The sequence below is a fragment of the Manduca sexta genome, unplaced genomic scaffold, assembly GCF_014839805.1.
Source record: "Manduca sexta isolate Smith_Timp_Sample1 unplaced genomic scaffold, JHU_Msex_v1.0 HiC_scaffold_1707, whole genome shotgun sequence".
Taxonomy (NCBI): Eukaryota; Metazoa; Arthropoda; class Insecta; order Lepidoptera; family Sphingidae; genus Manduca; species Manduca sexta.
Genome location: NW_023592598.1, coordinates 17,767 through 36,010, shown reverse-complemented (window position 1 = coordinate 36,010; position 18,244 = coordinate 17,767). Strand labels below are relative to the sequence as shown.

Below are 18,244 nucleotides of genomic sequence, written 5' to 3'. Positions count from 1 at the left end.
AACCATGACCGCTAGCCGGATGCAACGTTGGGCCGTAATTCTCTCTCGGCATATGATTATGAGATAGAGTATATCAAAACTTCTGAAAAATTGCGCGGATGGCCTATCAAGGTTACCGGAAGTGACCAAAGATTTCCAATGTTACAAGGACACTATTCCCGAACAAACTTTTTTGCATTTTGCACAAGAGGCGCTATTGTTAAATTACAAAGAGGTCAAAATACAAACGGCAAAGGACGTCATTTTAGCTAGGATATTGACTTTCATTCGCGATGGTTGGCCTGAAGCTTGCGAGATCACTGCTTTGCGACCGTATTTCAATAGGAAATCCGAATTGTACGAAGAGCTAGGATGCGTGATGTGGGGGCATAGAGTAGTAATACCTGTAGGTTGCCGCGAAAGGTATTNAATATAATCCATGAGCCTCACATGGGGATAGTCAAGTCGAAAGCCTTGGCTCGCAGTTACGTGTGGTGGCCCGGTATTGACGAGGCGGTGGAGCAAGCTTGTGGCGCGTGTGGAACGTGCGCTGCGTTCTCGGATGCACCTTCACGCGCCACACCGCATCCCTGGCCTTGGCCGACTCGGCCGTGGACAAGAGTGCACCTGGATTATATATGGGACCTATAGCAGGGAAATTATATTTGGTTGTTGTTGACGCTATGTCTAAATGGCTAGAAGTATTTAGTGTACCGAGTACGGCGGCGGGTAGCACTATTGCGAAACTACATGAATTATGGAGCAGGTTCGGTATCCCTAAACAAATAGTAACAGATAACGGGCCTCCATTTACTAGTGGTGAGTTCCGCAAATTTTGTTAGGCGGAATGGTACGGAGCACATATTTACAGCTCCGTATCATCCTTCATCTAACGGGGCGGCAGAAAATGCAGTGAGAACCTTAAAGAAAGTAATAAAAAGGCGGTTTTAGAACGTAAAATGTGGATCGGACCTTAAATACATTCTTATTACATTATCGAAACATCGAACATTCTACCACAAAAGAAAGTCCAGCGGTATTATTAATGAATAGAAGGTTGCGAACTCCGTTAGATATTATTAAGCCAGACCGAGAAAATAATGTGCATCGAGCGCAACAACGTCAAACTAACGACGCTCGGGGTGAAAATAGAAGTTTAAAAGTTGGGGAGAGAATCTGGTACCGGCAGCATTCGATGACGGAGAAGTGGGCTCCTGGTACTGTGGCTAAGGCTACGGGTGTAAGGGACTTCAAGGTCTTAGACAAGAATAGTAAAGTAATACATAGACACATCGATCAGCTTAAGCCGAGTGTGGGTCGCTTGTTATCCCCACGAGTTCTAGGAGTCCAGACCTAATATAATGGGTTCAAGTCGTGAGAATGAGGCGACCCAGTTCAAGAACGTTCACTTGTAACGGGTTCTCAATATCGCCATCTATAAGGCGGCAGCTCGGCGTAGGCATATCATCGCCGAACATTTCGAGTGCAAATGAACATCAAACACAAGATGAAAAGTTTAGTACGCCGCCCACTACGCCTGTACTATCCCAGTCACGACCATTGCGGAAATGTAGATTAGAGAAAATTGTTGGTTATAAAAGGAGTAGACCGTTAAGATTAAATTAAGTCGGGAGAGATGTAGTGTATGCAAACTATGCGGAGTATTATGGCACTATGGGCTGAGTTTGTAAGAATGACATTGATACGTCAGTGGAAAATAAACCATGCTAACAACTATTAGCTGTGTTTCTTTACGCTCCAAAGGACATTACAGTAACAACGCTATGTCTATTTCTGCCACCAAGCAGCAGTGTGTAGTCACTTTTGTGTTCCGGTTTGAAGGACATTGTCGTCAGTGTAACTACTGGACAAATAAGGCTTAACATCTCATGTCTCAGGATGGCGAGCGCAGTGGAATACCAAACAATACTTTGTAATTACGGGTGTTGGATGGTGTTTCTGCTGTTTATGGGCGGTCGTATTGCTTACCATCAGGTGAACGGCATGCTCTTCTTGTCATTCAAAGCAATAAAAATAAATAGGTCCTTTCCTCTTTCCAGGTGGTGGAATACGAAGCCGACGAGCGTGGTTTCAAGCCACGGATATCCGTGGAGCCAGCGCTCCGTTCTGGGTACGATGACAACGCTGCTGACCTTACTGCCTCCGATGGACATTATTAATGCGACTTTATTTGGAAGTGTCAACGGATTGAAATTTAACAAAATACGACGGAAACTTTATTATACTAACTTGGATCTTCATTGGAAATTACGTATTCAAAATGAGCAAAATAATACGTCAGAAAATACGCTGCGGAATTTCTGTGTGGTAATACTTTTTACAAACCGCATTTTATTGACATCCGAATTTTGATTACGAAGCCAATGTTTACAATAAGTAAAAATTGCAAGTTGAATTCTGTCAACGATATACTGTATTTTTTAAGATTAAACTGTGGAATAACTGCTTAAGTTTTTGAATAAATAAAAATATTATATACCTACTTTAAAACAGACGCGTAAATGGCAACTAAATCATTAAAACTACACCGACATTAATTGTTTCTTCCTAATTATCATTTATATAGAAATTTCTAGAATATTTCACTTAAATCATAAGCCTTGTACATGCAATATTTGATTGGAGATCTGTTATAATCTATTTATTTTGTAGTACATACTTATTTTGACATTCGAATTATTAAACCTTTTGGGTGTCTGCTATTTTAATTCTGCATTTAGTCTATTAAACAAGTTTCAAGTAAATTTCATTCGACACTTCGTATAGATATGACTGTTTTATAACTATTCACTTGTGAGCATAGATTAGATTTTCTATTTGATCGGGTTGTATATTTATGTGACGAGTAGTATTTATGTGAAACAGCCTTTTAGATAACAATTTTACTCTTTCTTCCAATTAGAATCGGATATTTTATAAAACCATCAAGATTACTATTTCATTCCGTTAATTGATACTCTCTTGATATAAAAAATTGCAAGATCCATTGCGTGTGTCATTCATTGTGTGTGCTTAATTTTTAAGCGACAATATTCTTATTTATTTTATGCAAATTGTAAAAATAACAAAAAATTTACCTCATAGTTTTAAGATAATTCAGAAATAAATATTTATGGATTACTTTATTTTTTATTTTAATGTCTATCAACTATGTTATGCCTCCCAAATAATGTTACAGAAGAATACTTACAGTCTTTATAAACTATAAAAATAAAAAGAATAGCTTTAATAAGTCATAATGTTATATAATAATAATATCAGTCCTGTGTCATACAACTGTCTCACTGCTGTGCACGGGCCACCTCTACTACTGAGAGGGATTAGGCCTTAGTCCACCACGCTGGCCTGCGGATTGGTAGACTTCACACACTCTCAATATTTCTATAGAGAACTTCTCAAGTATGCAGGTTTCCTCACGATGTTTTCCATCACCTCTAAAACAAGAGATGTTACACAAAGAATAAAAACATAATTAAAAAAAGAGGTGCTAATATTCATAATATTGCAACAACACAAACATTTGCAAAGACCATAGTGGCTCACATAAGTGCGTAGCGTAACGCGTTCCGGGACCAGCTTGATTATATTTTCAAACAGGCCGTCATAATTGTGTCGACTGACGAGTGTTTACTATCTCGTCAGTCGACAATCTATCTGGTCCTTACTCCGCTTAGCATTATATGCAATTTGCCTTGTCTGTATACAAAAAATGCAGTCTGCAAAGACTTTTTAAAATATTTTGCTGTTAAATCACAATGACGTTCTTACCAATGGCACAGTAACGGCATTGATAATTATACAAACTAACCAGTCTCCTAGACTAAAATATTAAAAACTTCTGTGTATTTGCACATTTCTGGCAATTTTTGCCATGCCTATTGTAATCAAATCTAACAGCTCACGACATAGGACCCTTTCTTTTAATTTTATCCGTGGTGCTTAATAACTAGCTTATCTAGATGTAAACGTCCCTATGTTTTGAGGTTAAAACGCCTCCTTCTTTCATTATTTTCTCTCCCGCTTTACTATGACTACGTCATTGGCGCTTGCACAATGCACATTGATGTGACTTGTCATCACTGCGCGCGCGCCGTTTCCCACCTTCAGTCCCGCCGTTATAGTTCGCTTCTGAGAAAAATGCGCAAAACATTGCGTATAATATACCGAGTTATTTAGAAATTGCGTTACTAAATAAAACAACACACTTATCTACTTGGAAATAACAATTTACAATAAGTTAATTGAACCGTAGATATAAAAATGTCTAAGTTTCGAACAAAATAAATAGTAACAAAAAGTAATATTAATTTTAAAAGAAGCAGCGATAGCCTAGTTGGTTGTGGAACGGACTGCCGAGACGAATGTCCGCAGGTTCAAATCTCAAGGGCTCACACCTTTGATTTTTCTATAAAATCATGTGGATATTCTTTGTGAATTATCGCTTGCTTTAACGGTAAAGGAAAACATCGCGAGGAAACCTGCATACCTGTGAAATTCTCTATAAGAATTTCGAGGGTGTGTGAAGTCTACCAATCCGCATTAGGCCAGCGTGGTGGACTAAGGCCTAATCCCGTCAGTAGTAGAGGAGGCCCGTGCCCAACAGTGGGAAAGTATATAATACAGGGCCCTTATTATTATAATATAAATTTTACGCGCCCTACTACTCTAAGAGAATTCCTCGCTACTGCAATATCATGCTTTCAGTCAGAAATACACTCACGCACGCGCCATATTCGCATTAAACTACAAAATTATGAAACAGAAAACTAAAACCTAGATTTTTGGTGAAAATATTTATTATTAATGGATGATTTTTGGCACAATATCAGCAAAGGTGAAGACGAGTATGTAGTTTCATTTCATTGAACAAGATAAACTCAAAAAGTAACAAATGGATTACTATGGAAATTTGCGTTGAAATAATTTGATACCTTGGGAAGGATATAACATAGTTTTTATCTTGCGAAAATATATGTGGGACTTTTATCTCAGAAAAACTTTCACACGGATGAAGCTATGAGCAAATGTTAGTTTCTAATATGAATTATACTAAAGAAGATACCGATTCTGGGGCTATCGCCACGCTTTATTTTAACAGTGCGTAACAAGCACGTAAAGCGTTTGAGACAACAGAAATTGAATACCATGTCACGCTAACTTCACATAACACAGCCGTGTTACGAGTTTATACTGCCATAGAGAATACCACATCTGCACTAATTATACCTGAATGAAGTGAAACTGTGGATTTTTCCTGGCTTATTTCCCAGCTCGATAAACACCCTTACGATGAGGTGCCTGCATGACAAACATCAACAGCCAAAAAGTTTAAATATTTTGTACAATTATGTTAATAAGTTACAATTATGTTTCAGAATATCGTAAAAAACTCAAGTGACTTCCTATACGTCTTCGCCGCAATACTCGTATCCTTGCTCTGCTTTACTGTATTTTATTTCTTCCCACTTCACCTTTGTATTTAAAAGAGCGCTTCCACTTTTTGCATAACACTCATTCTCGTTCACTAAGATCATCTGAGAGTCTGGAGTTAGAAATATTCAAACATACCTCACAATTCCTCAGCAAGTCATTTACTATAAATGCTGCACGTCTGTGGAACGAGTTACCTGTGTCGATAAGAAAGGCCAAATCTCTTTGGACTTTTAAAAGGCTTGTAAAGCTTCATTATTTATCACTGTCCCAGAATTGCCTTATCCTTTTCCATGTTTGTAATACTTTCGGATACTTATATATAAATTTTTCATTTCTTTTTATTATTAATATTTATATATATTTTTATTTATAGTATTATATATGATATTTAGTGTATGCATATTATTATGTATCTTATTATTAAAACCAAATATTTTATTCAATATTAGGACATATTACATTATTAGATACATCTTCATTATTATATTTTTTTTCGTTTGTAGTCGACACCCTCTATTATATCACACATCTTGTCCATTCCATTCTCAGGTTGTCTGGAAGAAATCGCAGAATGCGATAAGACCGCCAATGGTAATTAACAATAAATGTAATAAAAAAATAAATAATAATAATAAGTTAAAAATATAGATTATACGTAATACCTAAACATTATGATCCTAAAAAAATATGTATTATTCCCAAGACTGTTTAGGAAACATAATATTTATTCCAATTACAATATTTATTGAAGTAAAATGTGAAAATTTCGAATTACCATAAATTACTGTCATTTCGGATACATCGATGGACGGAATAATTACTATAACTTCGAACTGATGAAATAAATAGAACGATAAGTTATCTTCGTTAGATAAATATTTTTAAAATAATAATAAATAAATGAACTGCTCTAAACAACAATAAAAAACCAATTGTATTGTATTTATTTTTATCTTCTCACTTTATCATGTACACACTAAACTGATTGAAAAGAGCAACACCAGAGTTTCTTGCCCGTTCTTCTCTGGTGAGAACTGCTTTCCGAACTGGTGGTAGAGTTAATATAGACGGAATCTAAATAATGTATAACATTTTACAGATTCAAATAAATCATTTCATTTCATTTCATAATGTTATGTCCAAACAGCAACAAAAGTTGTTGAACAAATAAAAATTTCAAATCGGTTTTATCTTTTATGCCATTACCGAGAGTCGTTTTTTCTTTAATAAAATAAACTTCAAAGGGTTAATTTGATTTTAGACTAGCGTCGACTTCACGTTTCGACGACTTAACGTTCCGGGATAAAATGTAGCCCACAGCACTCAGGAGTAACAGAACTTCCTAAAAAAAAACAAAATCGCTGTAGTTGTGCCTGAGATAAGCACGTTCAAACAAACTCCAGCTATATATTTATATTAAAGTCAACATGAACGTTTTGAAGTTGTCAATTTGTTCAACTATTTTTGTGGCTGACTGTACATAACAGCCATTTACTATCTCAGAGGTCAAATTCACTTTTCTCCACATATTATATCAGAAATAATGTTTTCAAATCCGGCATAACTACTACCAGACTCCAGGCGGATGCTGACCAGAAAAACCCACTTTTCCCGACCCGAGGATCGAACCCGAACCCATATGGTAATTATACAACACAACTACGCCACGGACACAGTCGAAAATGGACTATACGTTTACTTAAACTTTAAAGGCGTAGGCAAATCCGCCAACTAATACATCCATATTCTGTGCTTATTGCTATAATGTGATAGGGGGCGAACCTATCGCCAAATCGAGCATGCAATTTAAAACGTTACAATTTTCAAAAATTCCCAGATGTTTTCTTGACCAATCTAATCTTGTAAGTAGGTACTTTTTGGCACTACACAAATGAAGCGATTGCCAAAATGTCATACAGAGCCTAATTAGTTTAGATGAAGGACTCTATCTTCACGACTGCTCCGAATGAGGTCAGGCAATATGCTAGGAAGCGTCATGTCAACACGGATTTTGTCAATGAGGAACATTTGGGGAACAGAAAAACCTTTAGAATTGACTTCTATTACTAAAAAATTGCTCCCTTATTTATAGAAGTCTGTTTCTCAGCTTTGTTTATATGACAGCCAACTAGATTCAAGTTGTATCTCAGTATTAGCTAATCACAACGGCCCTATGTCTACGCACTGCGAAGGCTGCCATGCCGTCAGCACTGAGAAACAGACTTGTTATCACAGCAATGTTCCGTCCTTAGATAAATAACGTCTATGAATAAGGGGTTTGATCTTTTTATGTATTGTAAGTCTTATATCCTCAGTTTTGTATATTTCAATCGCTAAGATGAAGGTAGCACTATTTTATTCTGATTTGAAGATCAGTTAAACAATTTTTTTATTGGCTTTGAATGATGAGACGAGCTTGCCGTTCGCCTGATGGTAAACTATATGACCGCCCGCAAACACCATCCAACCCCTTGAATTACAAAGTGTTGTTTGGTATTCCACTGCGCTCGCCATCCTGAGACATGGGATATTAAGTCTTATGTCCAGTAGTTACACTAGCTACAATGTTCTTCAAACCGGAACACAACAGTGACTACACACTGTTGCCTGGCGGCAAAAATAGATATTACGGTGGTACCTACCTAGGCGGACTCTTACATATGAGAGATCTACATTCCGAGATAGTAAAGCTTCCTATAGAAATCTAAATGAGATTCATAAAACTGTACTGAATACAGGCCTTTTACCAAGCCTGTATACATTTACTTCTAAACCTCTGCTGTTCAGTTCCTATACTATTGAGGGGGTCTAGTTATTGCACCGAGCTGGCCTAGAATGGGTTTGTAACAAGGACGTCACCAATGGGGGGCAGGAGGGTCAGCTGACCCCTCCCCCCCTAGAGATTCTAAACAAATTGCCAAATGTAAAGCTTACTTTCGACTTTATCTACAAATTCTTACTTTTCTCATTCTCTATGTCAACTTTTCCCCCCTTGGGCCTTCGGCTGGCGACGCCCTTGGTTGACAAACTTTATTTAATTTATAATAATTTAATATTAATAATTCTGTAGAATTAAACAGGCATTAAAAGTTAAGAACAACTCCACAAGTTTTCGTGTCTTCAATCAGGCGTACCTTGAAATCTTTTGTTACTAATGACAGGCTATATTTCATGACTCAAAAGCTTGTATAAAAGCATTAGTATGTGGGCTATGGATATCATTCAATAGTACATCGTTTTCTGTGTCACTTGGAGATATGAAGGTATTTGTCTTAATTAAATTAAGTAATTAGGGTTTATTTATTCTATTACATAATATTTTACAAATAAAAAATGCTATCTATATAATTTTTATTTAAAAAAAAAAAAAAAACAAATTTTCCGGTTTTTATATTTTAATTAACCACTACGTAAATTGACTGCATTGGAAGAACAGTATATCTCGCTACGAGCTGTTATCTTTACATAATTTAAAACAAAGATCAATTAAATTTAAAGGTTATTTTTCTCTTTTAATAGCATTTAATAATGGCTTGTTATTATTTAAATGCTATTTTTTTTTTTATTATTAAAAGCCTCAAACATCCATCCACAAGGTGGATAGATGACCTAATAAATGTGGTAGGAGGTCGTTAGATGCGGACCGCTTCCAATATATCGATATGGAAATCTTTGGGAGAGGCCCATGTTCAGCAGTAGCCCTGCGGCTGATGATAATACCACGTCCGTAAAAAGTAGAAGGAACACCATTTCTGATCACTAAAATTATTTCTTTCAGATCTTTATCATCGCACTATTCGTAGCTTTGGTGGTAGCCGAGCCGCCCCGTCTAATAGGTAGGCAAGGAATTTTTCCTAATACTGTACTCTTTGGCTTTCATGTGCCTTTCTAATAAATACTGTGTACATTTATCATACTACAATGTTTTGTCTTGCTTCCTCTAAAATAAAATGTTGCTTAACGGAGCGAGATAAAACATTAACATAAACGGATACAACTTTTAATAGTAAGGTGGTATAAGAATTTCAGATATCCAAATTATCTTGATGGGCAAACAAAAAACATATCAGGTATTATTATGCTTTTTTAATTTGTTACTTCCATTTACGTTTTTATTTATAAAAAAATGTGTCTGATATAAAAATGCAAATATTTAATACATCGGGTTTAAATTATTGTTATCTTTTTAGTTATTTTTAATGAACAAGTAATAAAAGCTTGTTTTTAAAAAGCTTTTTTTATTTTATTTATTTTAATGCAGAGAAAATGATTGTTGATACGGAGTCAAAAGTTTAAATTTATTTGATATTTTGAATTCGTTCAGCTACTGTTATGGTTGACTACATTATCAGTCTTACTTATAAAAAAAAATGCAAAGCTATGCCTAGTTAAAATACAAATTCACTCGATCAGCTGTAAGTCAAAACCCGCCATCTTGCCTCTTAATAAGGTTTGAACTAGGAATCGGTGATGTTTTTGACAGCTATTTAAGCAATTCTTAACCACCTCTTAACGCTAAAACTAGTTTATAAGTAAGACTGTATCTGTTTAATATAGCATCTATTTTTTTTTAAAACTTGTAAATCAGGCCCTATATATATTTTTTTCTCCGGAAACCGTTCTAAAATCATTTAATTTTGCAGTTATCTCCCGCCTCCGCCTGGCGGAAATGGTTACTCTCAAATCCAAACCTTCGAAGCTCCTGAGATAGTGGCTGCTCGGAGTCTGGAAGCTTCCCATGGGCAGGCGCGTGGTACCTCTGGGTCGCTTGGACAAGACTACCACGACGTCCATGGTAATGGATTTGGAAGGTAATAACTCATGGTAATATAATATCAGCCCTGTATTACTACTTAGTAGTAGTAATACAGGGCTGATATTATAATACTGTCCCACTGCTGAGCACGGGCCTTTACTACTGAGAGAGATTAGGCCATAGACCACCACGTTGGCCTAGTGTGGATTTACAATCTTCACATATCCTCAAAATTCTTAAAGAGAACTTTTCAAGTATGCAGGTTTCCTCACGATGATTTCCTATTCATTTTAATATTTTACATAAAGTACTTTGTGTGTTTCTTTTTAAATCAATTATGTTAGTAAATGGTAATATACCAGCTATTGCATGGGAGCTAACGTAGCTATCATGGCTTTGTTATACCTCTATCTACCTCTGAGAAAGGAAATTACATTACATGCGTACATTATTATTTAACACTGATTTTATTTACCAAATGTATGGTCTAATTATTAATAACAAAGGCATTAAACAGTATAGTTATAGATCGGACATCAGACCCTATTTTTCTCCAAAAGTAATTACCAATTGGGAAGGGTTGTCTTATTTGAAATATCCGTGTGACAAGATGTCACAGCGTCCTTAGATATTAATATAAAAATAACATATTTACAGAAAATATGCTAATATGCGCATCAAAAACGTGCAAATCTGTGGAAATGGAAATAACATGATATTTTACATTGGTGTTTACTATTTTGCGGTAGATCGAGTAACTATCGCATCAGCGCGAAATTTTTGTATGACAATATTCACAATGTCTGCTCTATATAATCTTAAAACTCTTTTGATAAATAATGACCGGTAATTAATAAAAGTAAATTAATAACTTATATTTATCACTGAACTGATTGTCACCATTCTAACTTATAAGAATGGTGACAATCTTGAGAAGGTCGTTATTGCCGGCAAAGTCCAGGGTAAAATGTCTCGGGGGCGAAGTCCGATGCGCTGGTCGGGCCAAATCCGCTCCGCTCTTGACAGCAACATGTACGGAGCAATCCACGTTGCAGAGAACCGGCACCATTGGCGCAGCATAGTCCGGAATAAAATGATCCGTGTAGGAGGTCACGACACTCATCATTGAGAAAGAAAGAAAGAAAAAAACATTTATTGGCCACAAATCGGGCGGTAAACATAAATTAGTAAATAAAACTTAATATTAAAAATTATATAAAAAGGAAAATTGAGGACATCGACGCAAGAAGAAAAATATACATCACTGATAAATAATTATATTCTGATTATTATTATCTTTTAGGAATGCTCTTCGCGGATATGAATCTCCTCAAGCCAGATTCAATGGAAAGCAAAGTTACGACAATGCGGCATCATTTGGAAGAAATGCTTTTGACGGAGCCAATACTGTAAGTAAGCATTATTTAAAATAAATCTAATTATCTATTTTTTTTATTGCTTTGAATGACAAGCCCGCCGTTCGCATGATGGTAAGCGATACGGCCGCCCATAAACAGCAGAAACACCATCCAACACCTTGAGTTACAAATTATTCTTTGGTATTCCACTGCGCTCGCCATCCTGAGACATGAGGTGTTAAGTCTCACTATGTCCAGTTACACTGGCTACAATGTCCTTCAGATCGCGTTATTTAAATTTTTAAATGTCACTTATAAGCACCACTGTACATAAGGTGTAAAATCTTACTGAACCAGAGGACGATATAACTCTGGCAATCCGCTTCAAGCACGAGCAGCTCAAAAATCTCAAACACGACCGCAGCTACGTCCTCACCGCCGAGGACCTCGCCGCGTCTCCCGTCCCCCCGAACCTTTTGATAATTCCGGCCCGCGTGCCGATGCAAACTAGGTAGACTATTACATCACTTGCCCACCACTCGCGTTACCTATAATCGCTGATGTGTCATCCTCTCTCAGTGACCGTCCTGAGCCGAGGCCGTGACCCTTTAGAGGGTCGCTCTAAGCATGGCCACTTAAGGGCTCGCAGTGCCTAAAGCACTCACTCGCAATACCAGCGTGTTTGTATAAACCCTGCCAGGCTAACAAACGTATGTCAACGTTAAAAAAAACATGTGTAAAACGTTAATGGCACACCTATGTCGCATTCCGGGATCAGCCTGTATATATCCAACCTCAAACAGCACAATAGGGTACCGGACTCATTTTTGTTCTTTACTATTAACAAATATTTACATAATATAAATTATAACACAGATGGAATTATTAAAATCCGGTAAAAAATCAACAAGTTATAAGTCTTTAAATTTCGGTGGAAGGGGTAATTAACAAGAAACAGAAAGAGACGAAATACCCACATGTGACGTCATCGGGAATTTCGACGCGTGCGAAAGAAAGAGATGAAGCGATATTCCCACATCGCGCCCACTTCTGCACATTACAATATTTTAAATATGAATTACTCGCTCATTTTTTAACCAAATTTTTATGCAGTTTTCGCAGGAGTGCTTCTTTTTCGTATTATTAACCATTACATATAGAATAATGTACAAAATCAAGCATAGGCCGGTCCCCTATTTTGTCTGGCAAGAGGCAATTGTCCCTCACCAGTCGCCAATATCTGATCCCTACTCCACTTACCATCAAGTGCAGTTGCACGTTGCCGGTACAAAAAGAAGCACATACATGGTCTTAATGTTACAGGAACCAGCTAAGTACAATTTCGGGTACATGGTGAAGGATCAGGAAGGCACAGAGTTCGGCCACCATGAGGAGAGACAGGAGCAGCGCGCCCAAGGAGAATACCACGTGGTACTCCCTGATGGCAAGAAACAGGTACAGCCGAAAACTAAGGTCTTTAAATAGATAAAACTCCGTTTCTGCTGTTGAGACGCTGTCAAATTGAATATGCAATTTCGAAGAGGCCAAATCATAAATATAAAATATCCAGAAATGAAATTATACAAGTAACAACGAAACTTCTGTAATTTTTTATTGCTAATTAAACCTAAATTGTAACAATAAAATCTTTTTTTTCCGACTTTTGAAAATATTAACTTAAATCTATTTCCTGAATTTCTTAAATTTTTAGACATGCGCCCTTTTCTAAATTGCATATTTAATTAAAATCAGTATCTTAAGTCGTAGCTATTCAGTGGATATTAACATCTCAAAAGATATCGTAAACCACAGCATATAACGGATTTTGACAGGTAAGTTTTGTTTATTAAACAGCGCTGACTCAGTTGAGAGTAAGCTCTGAAAGCCATCTTAAGCTTTATTTATTTATTCAAATACATTACAATACTTGAGATCTTACACAAGAGTGAGATTTAGTAATGCGGCCCTAAGACGCAACTTCGCAATTTCATTTACTTGGACGACATATTTACCCTAGTTTTAAAACCAAACTTATGAACCGATTTTGGAATAAAATCTATGGGACCAAACAGGAAAATATTGTAATATTTGAGATAAAAAATAATTTTCAAAATCGGTTAATAAATGACTTAAGTTCTGAAGTAAAATATATAAAAAAAAAAACTCGGATTGATAACCTCCTTTTTTAACATAGGACATTACGTAACAGGATTAATATGGTTTATTTACCCTATCTGTTTTTTTCAGACAGTAAACTACGAGGCGGACGAGCAGGGTTTCAAACCACAAATATCCTACCAAGATACTGACGTGAGCCGATCGGGATATGACAACAACGCTCAGCTATTTCGCACCAATGGTCGCGGTAACTATGGCAACGCGCGCTCTAGTGGCTACTGAGCGAATTAAAAATGTGACGTCAAAACGTTATTTTTAAATTTAGAATACATTTATTTTGTCAAAAGAATTTATTGCTGAATTAAATGATATGAAATGAAATGAAATAATTTATTTGAGCTTGTAAAATGTAATACATTATTTAGATTCCGTCAATATTAACTCTACCACCAGTTCGGAAAGCAGTTCTCAACAGAGAACGAGCAAGAAACTCTGGTGTTGTTTCAAAATTAGTTTAAGGTATAAACTACAGTAAACGATAGACAGAAAAGAGAAAATTTTCTTTTTATTGCTGTTTAGAGCAGTTTCAGCAGTTCATTCAAGTATAAAAAATATTTGCCGTTATATGTTTCATCCAGAATATATCCTACAGCAACTTAGTTTTTTGTCGGTTTATAATATAGGGCTAATATTATTATTTTATATTATAACGGCACTTTATAAATAAAGTATTGTAATCCTTATAGATTAAGAGCCCGTGAACCCCAGACCTTCCTTATTTTATAAAAGCTGAAAGTTTGTTAGCGCATGCTCCCAACACAGGTAAGAACGATGGGCCATTATGAAGTTTGGGTTACAGTGGCTTTGGCAGGTACACGGTATTAAAGGTGTGTAAAATACCGATCTAGTTTCGTCAAATAATAAAGTGAGATTTTTTGGTATTACCTTCAGAAAATTATTAAAAATTACGTTATCCATTGACATACACTTAACATAGTGGCAATCCCTTGCCAGACACCCATAATGTTCATGAAATTATAATTTTATTTACGTTATAGTATAAAAGCTGATTTTGATATATAGTACTTGGGTAATAAGTAAATGATGTTTCCTCGTTAACCAGGCGTTTTTGATAGTTCCAACCCCTTGGCAGACAAGTATGTAGGGTGGCTGTAGGAACGAGCGCGAGTCAGTATATTCATGGGTGGGTGCGAGTGAGATGGCGAGTAGAGTCTACCGCGATTCCTCGCTGTACAGTTATTATTTCTACTGCGCATGTGTTGTTTAGTAGTTAGTACTCAGCACATATTTACATCGGCTAAAATAGTATTATATACTATCTTCAAATATTATTAATTAATAATTTATATACACACACACACACAATATCACGCATTTATCCCCGAAGGGGTATGCAGAGGCGCAACCAAGGCACCCACTTTTCACCAAGTGTGTTCCGTCTCATAATGTGATAGGGGGCGAGCCTATCGCCATATCGGGCACAAATTCCAGACTCCGGGCTGATACTGAGCAGAAAACCGTAATATCACCGACCGACCCGGGATTCGAACCCAGGACCTCAGAGCGCTGTCGTACCGCACATGCAGGACAACTGCGCCACCGACGCAGAAACTTATTAATAATTAATATGCATTATTAATTAATAACATAAAAGATTTCGAATATTACAGACTATAAAGTAAATTCAATATTATTGGTGTATGATACGTAAATTATAAGTTAAAAATTTGTTTATGTGACTTTTAAATAAAAGTGATTGTTCGTTAAAAAACAAGTCATGGGTGACACATTAATTTGTGTTATTTGCAACAAAAGTAGTGGCAAAGTAACATTATTTTCTGACGACACATTGAAAAAATGTGAATTGATTTTAAAATTACGAAAAAAAACATAGCTTTAAATATAGTGACATCATTCTTCCACGGGAATATACAGAGGGTGGTTATCACAGGGAATGACAGAATAAATTACAATTTTTAACAATTTAAGGTAGTTGTAGCATCCCGCCCTGTGGAATGGGGGCGTTTGGAGAATTCCACCACGGTATCCCCTGCCTGTCGTAAGAGGCGACTAATAGGGGCCACGAAGGGGGTCGTCGGCGGGCGGCTGGGGGCCGTCCGCCCTTAGTGTACGTTGTGCACATCTCGCACAATGTGATGACCCCCGGGATGGACGGCAGTGTGGAAGGTAGGCCTCATGCTGCCGTTGACGCCGAGAGCGTCCTTCGGTTACGCAGGGGCTTCTGAGCCTCCCCAATAGGAGACGGGCCGCAACAGGCGGCACCGCGCAGGGACGACTGCGGACGAAAACTTAGGCATTTCAGTCAGAGGAAGCCCACAGTCGTCCCTAATGCGCCGAAGAGGGCCACCGCGGAGTTTTAGTTGGTATGCCGTGCGTTATATAGGTTAGGGACTCGGTCGGGCGGTCACCCGAAGGTAAAGATCAAATCCGGGTGGCTCAACGCCGGGCCGTAAGGCACGGTGACCCCAACATAACCGTTCAGTCGCCCCCCCCGAAGGCTGGGCGGTAGTCATAAGGCACTTTCTCCGCGAAAACAAAAAAAAAAAAGGTACACGGTACTAAAGGTATGTAAAACACCGATCTAGTTTCGTCAAATAATAAAGTGAGATTTATTCATACTAGCTTTGCCTCGCGTCTTCGCTCGCGTGAAACGGTTTTCCGGGATAAAAGTCCCACTATATATTTTCCCGGGATAGTAGCCTATAACCTTCCCAGGTTCTTAAATATCTCCATACCAAATTTCGTTTTGTTATATCACGTCCCGTTCGCGTGGGAACGGGATAAAAGGTATCCTATGTCCGTCTCCTGATTCTAAGCTACCTCTCCACCAATTTTCAGCCAAATCGGTTCATCCATTCTTGAGTTATAAATAGTCTTACTAACACCACATTCTTTTATATATATAGATGTATATAAAGAAATTTACAATTTTAACAGTTTTCTGAGTAATTTTGAAATATAAAATCAAACATTATGCTGTGATTGTTATGTACAATTTATTCAGTGAAATATTTTTTGTGATTTATTTCTGGGTATAGGGTGCACATTAGGGTGAAGCGATAATGTATGGACAATTTATTTCTATCTTTTTTTTGAACGGCATACCGATGAAAAGTTGCGTTACAATAAATAAATTAAACATACAAAATTTTATCAACTTGTCTTGACGTTTCGAGGTGCCCCAACACAGTTGAAAATCAGAAAAAAAAAAATTTCATGTTATTATTTACGATAGGAATTGTTCAGAAATTCATTATAAATACCCAAATATCAAATTGTTTTTTGTTTTAAAATTAGGCATTAGTTGACACGATAATAATATTGCCCTAATGAAACCATCTCGTTTATTTTCTTCACAAACTGCACTTGAAGCTTTTGACACTAACTTGAGGCAACGCGCTACGGTTTGGGCGTGGTATAGAAAATCCCTAATATTATAACATGTGCCAAGACCGTTGTTAACAATGGCTTTTAAGGCATCATCAGACATATTTCAAGTTCGAAGTGGCTCAGTTATCTTACAGTCCTATCACATAAGAATGTCGATATTATAGTCTTTGGCATTGAAGTTGAGTGTAGGCCCAACACGTCGAACGTTTAAGGAAACGTTCGAAGTCCTTGAGCAGTTTCTGATCTTGCTTTTATAATTCTTCAATATGCTGGATATTATACGATATAATATACTAGACAATTATGATTTCATTAAGCCTCTATATCTGTAGTGACAGGAACGAATAAATTGGTGAATTCTTTTTAGACCCACACACAGTTGGCAGCGTCACTTTTAACCATACTTTTTCAACTTCGTGAACCAATCTTTCAGATATATAATGCACTGTCAGTTCTTTTGTCGTTTAGTCAGGCTTTAATTTAAGTTTAATAAATAGATAAATTTCATTACGTCATTAAAAGTTGGTATGTGAGATATTGGCAAATTCGCCGGAAAACCAATTACAAGACAGTTTGTCATTTGTCGTGGTTTAAGGTGGTAGCTCAAGGTCCATTTTCATACATTTTGTTTCGGCTTTAATCTGGGTAACTAAACAAGTATTGGCAAGTAAAGAATTTAAATTCACGTCTAGTTAGTGATTAAAATTTAATATGACGAAATTTTAAAGGCCGAAATATCCATGATTATTAATTATTTTTACGTTTTTCTTTCAACTGCGAGAACTAATCACTAACTAGACGTGAATTTAAATTCTTTACTTGCCAATACTTGTTTAGTTACCCAGATTAAAGCCGAAACAAAATGTATGAAAATGGACCTTGAGCTACCACCTTAACTTAAAACATTGTACTGTAATCAAGACAAAGAATATATACTACAGTATCAGAAAAATTACTTAAACTACGAATATAAAATGGAAAATATTGTTTACATCATATATCTCGATATCAGCCGTAAAATTTTAAAACGTTAAACTAGTGAACTTCTTTACGCGCGGGAATTGATTTATTAACATTCGATCATTTATTTAAATCTGACTTTTACGTTTGTTAGCCTGCCACAAGTCGGTTTATACAAACATACCGG

General features: G+C 36.7%; 1 protein-coding gene across 1 annotated transcript; it reads left to right on the top strand.

Moving 5' to 3' along the window:
* The first annotated feature begins 1,359 nt into the window (after positions 1–1,359).
* LOC119191619 (pro-resilin-like) lies at positions 1,360–14,046 on the top strand. The gene is made up of 6 exons (XM_037445506.1): positions 1,360–1,518; positions 2,040–2,110; positions 10,077–10,244; positions 11,493–11,598; positions 12,871–13,002; positions 13,795–14,046. The coding sequence occupies exons 1-6, from the start codon at positions 1,360–1,362 to the stop codon at positions 13,945–13,947; spliced, it is 789 nt and encodes a 262-aa protein (XP_037301403.1). The 3' UTR covers positions 13,948–14,046.
* The last annotated feature ends 4,198 nt before the right edge of the window (positions 14,047–18,244 follow it).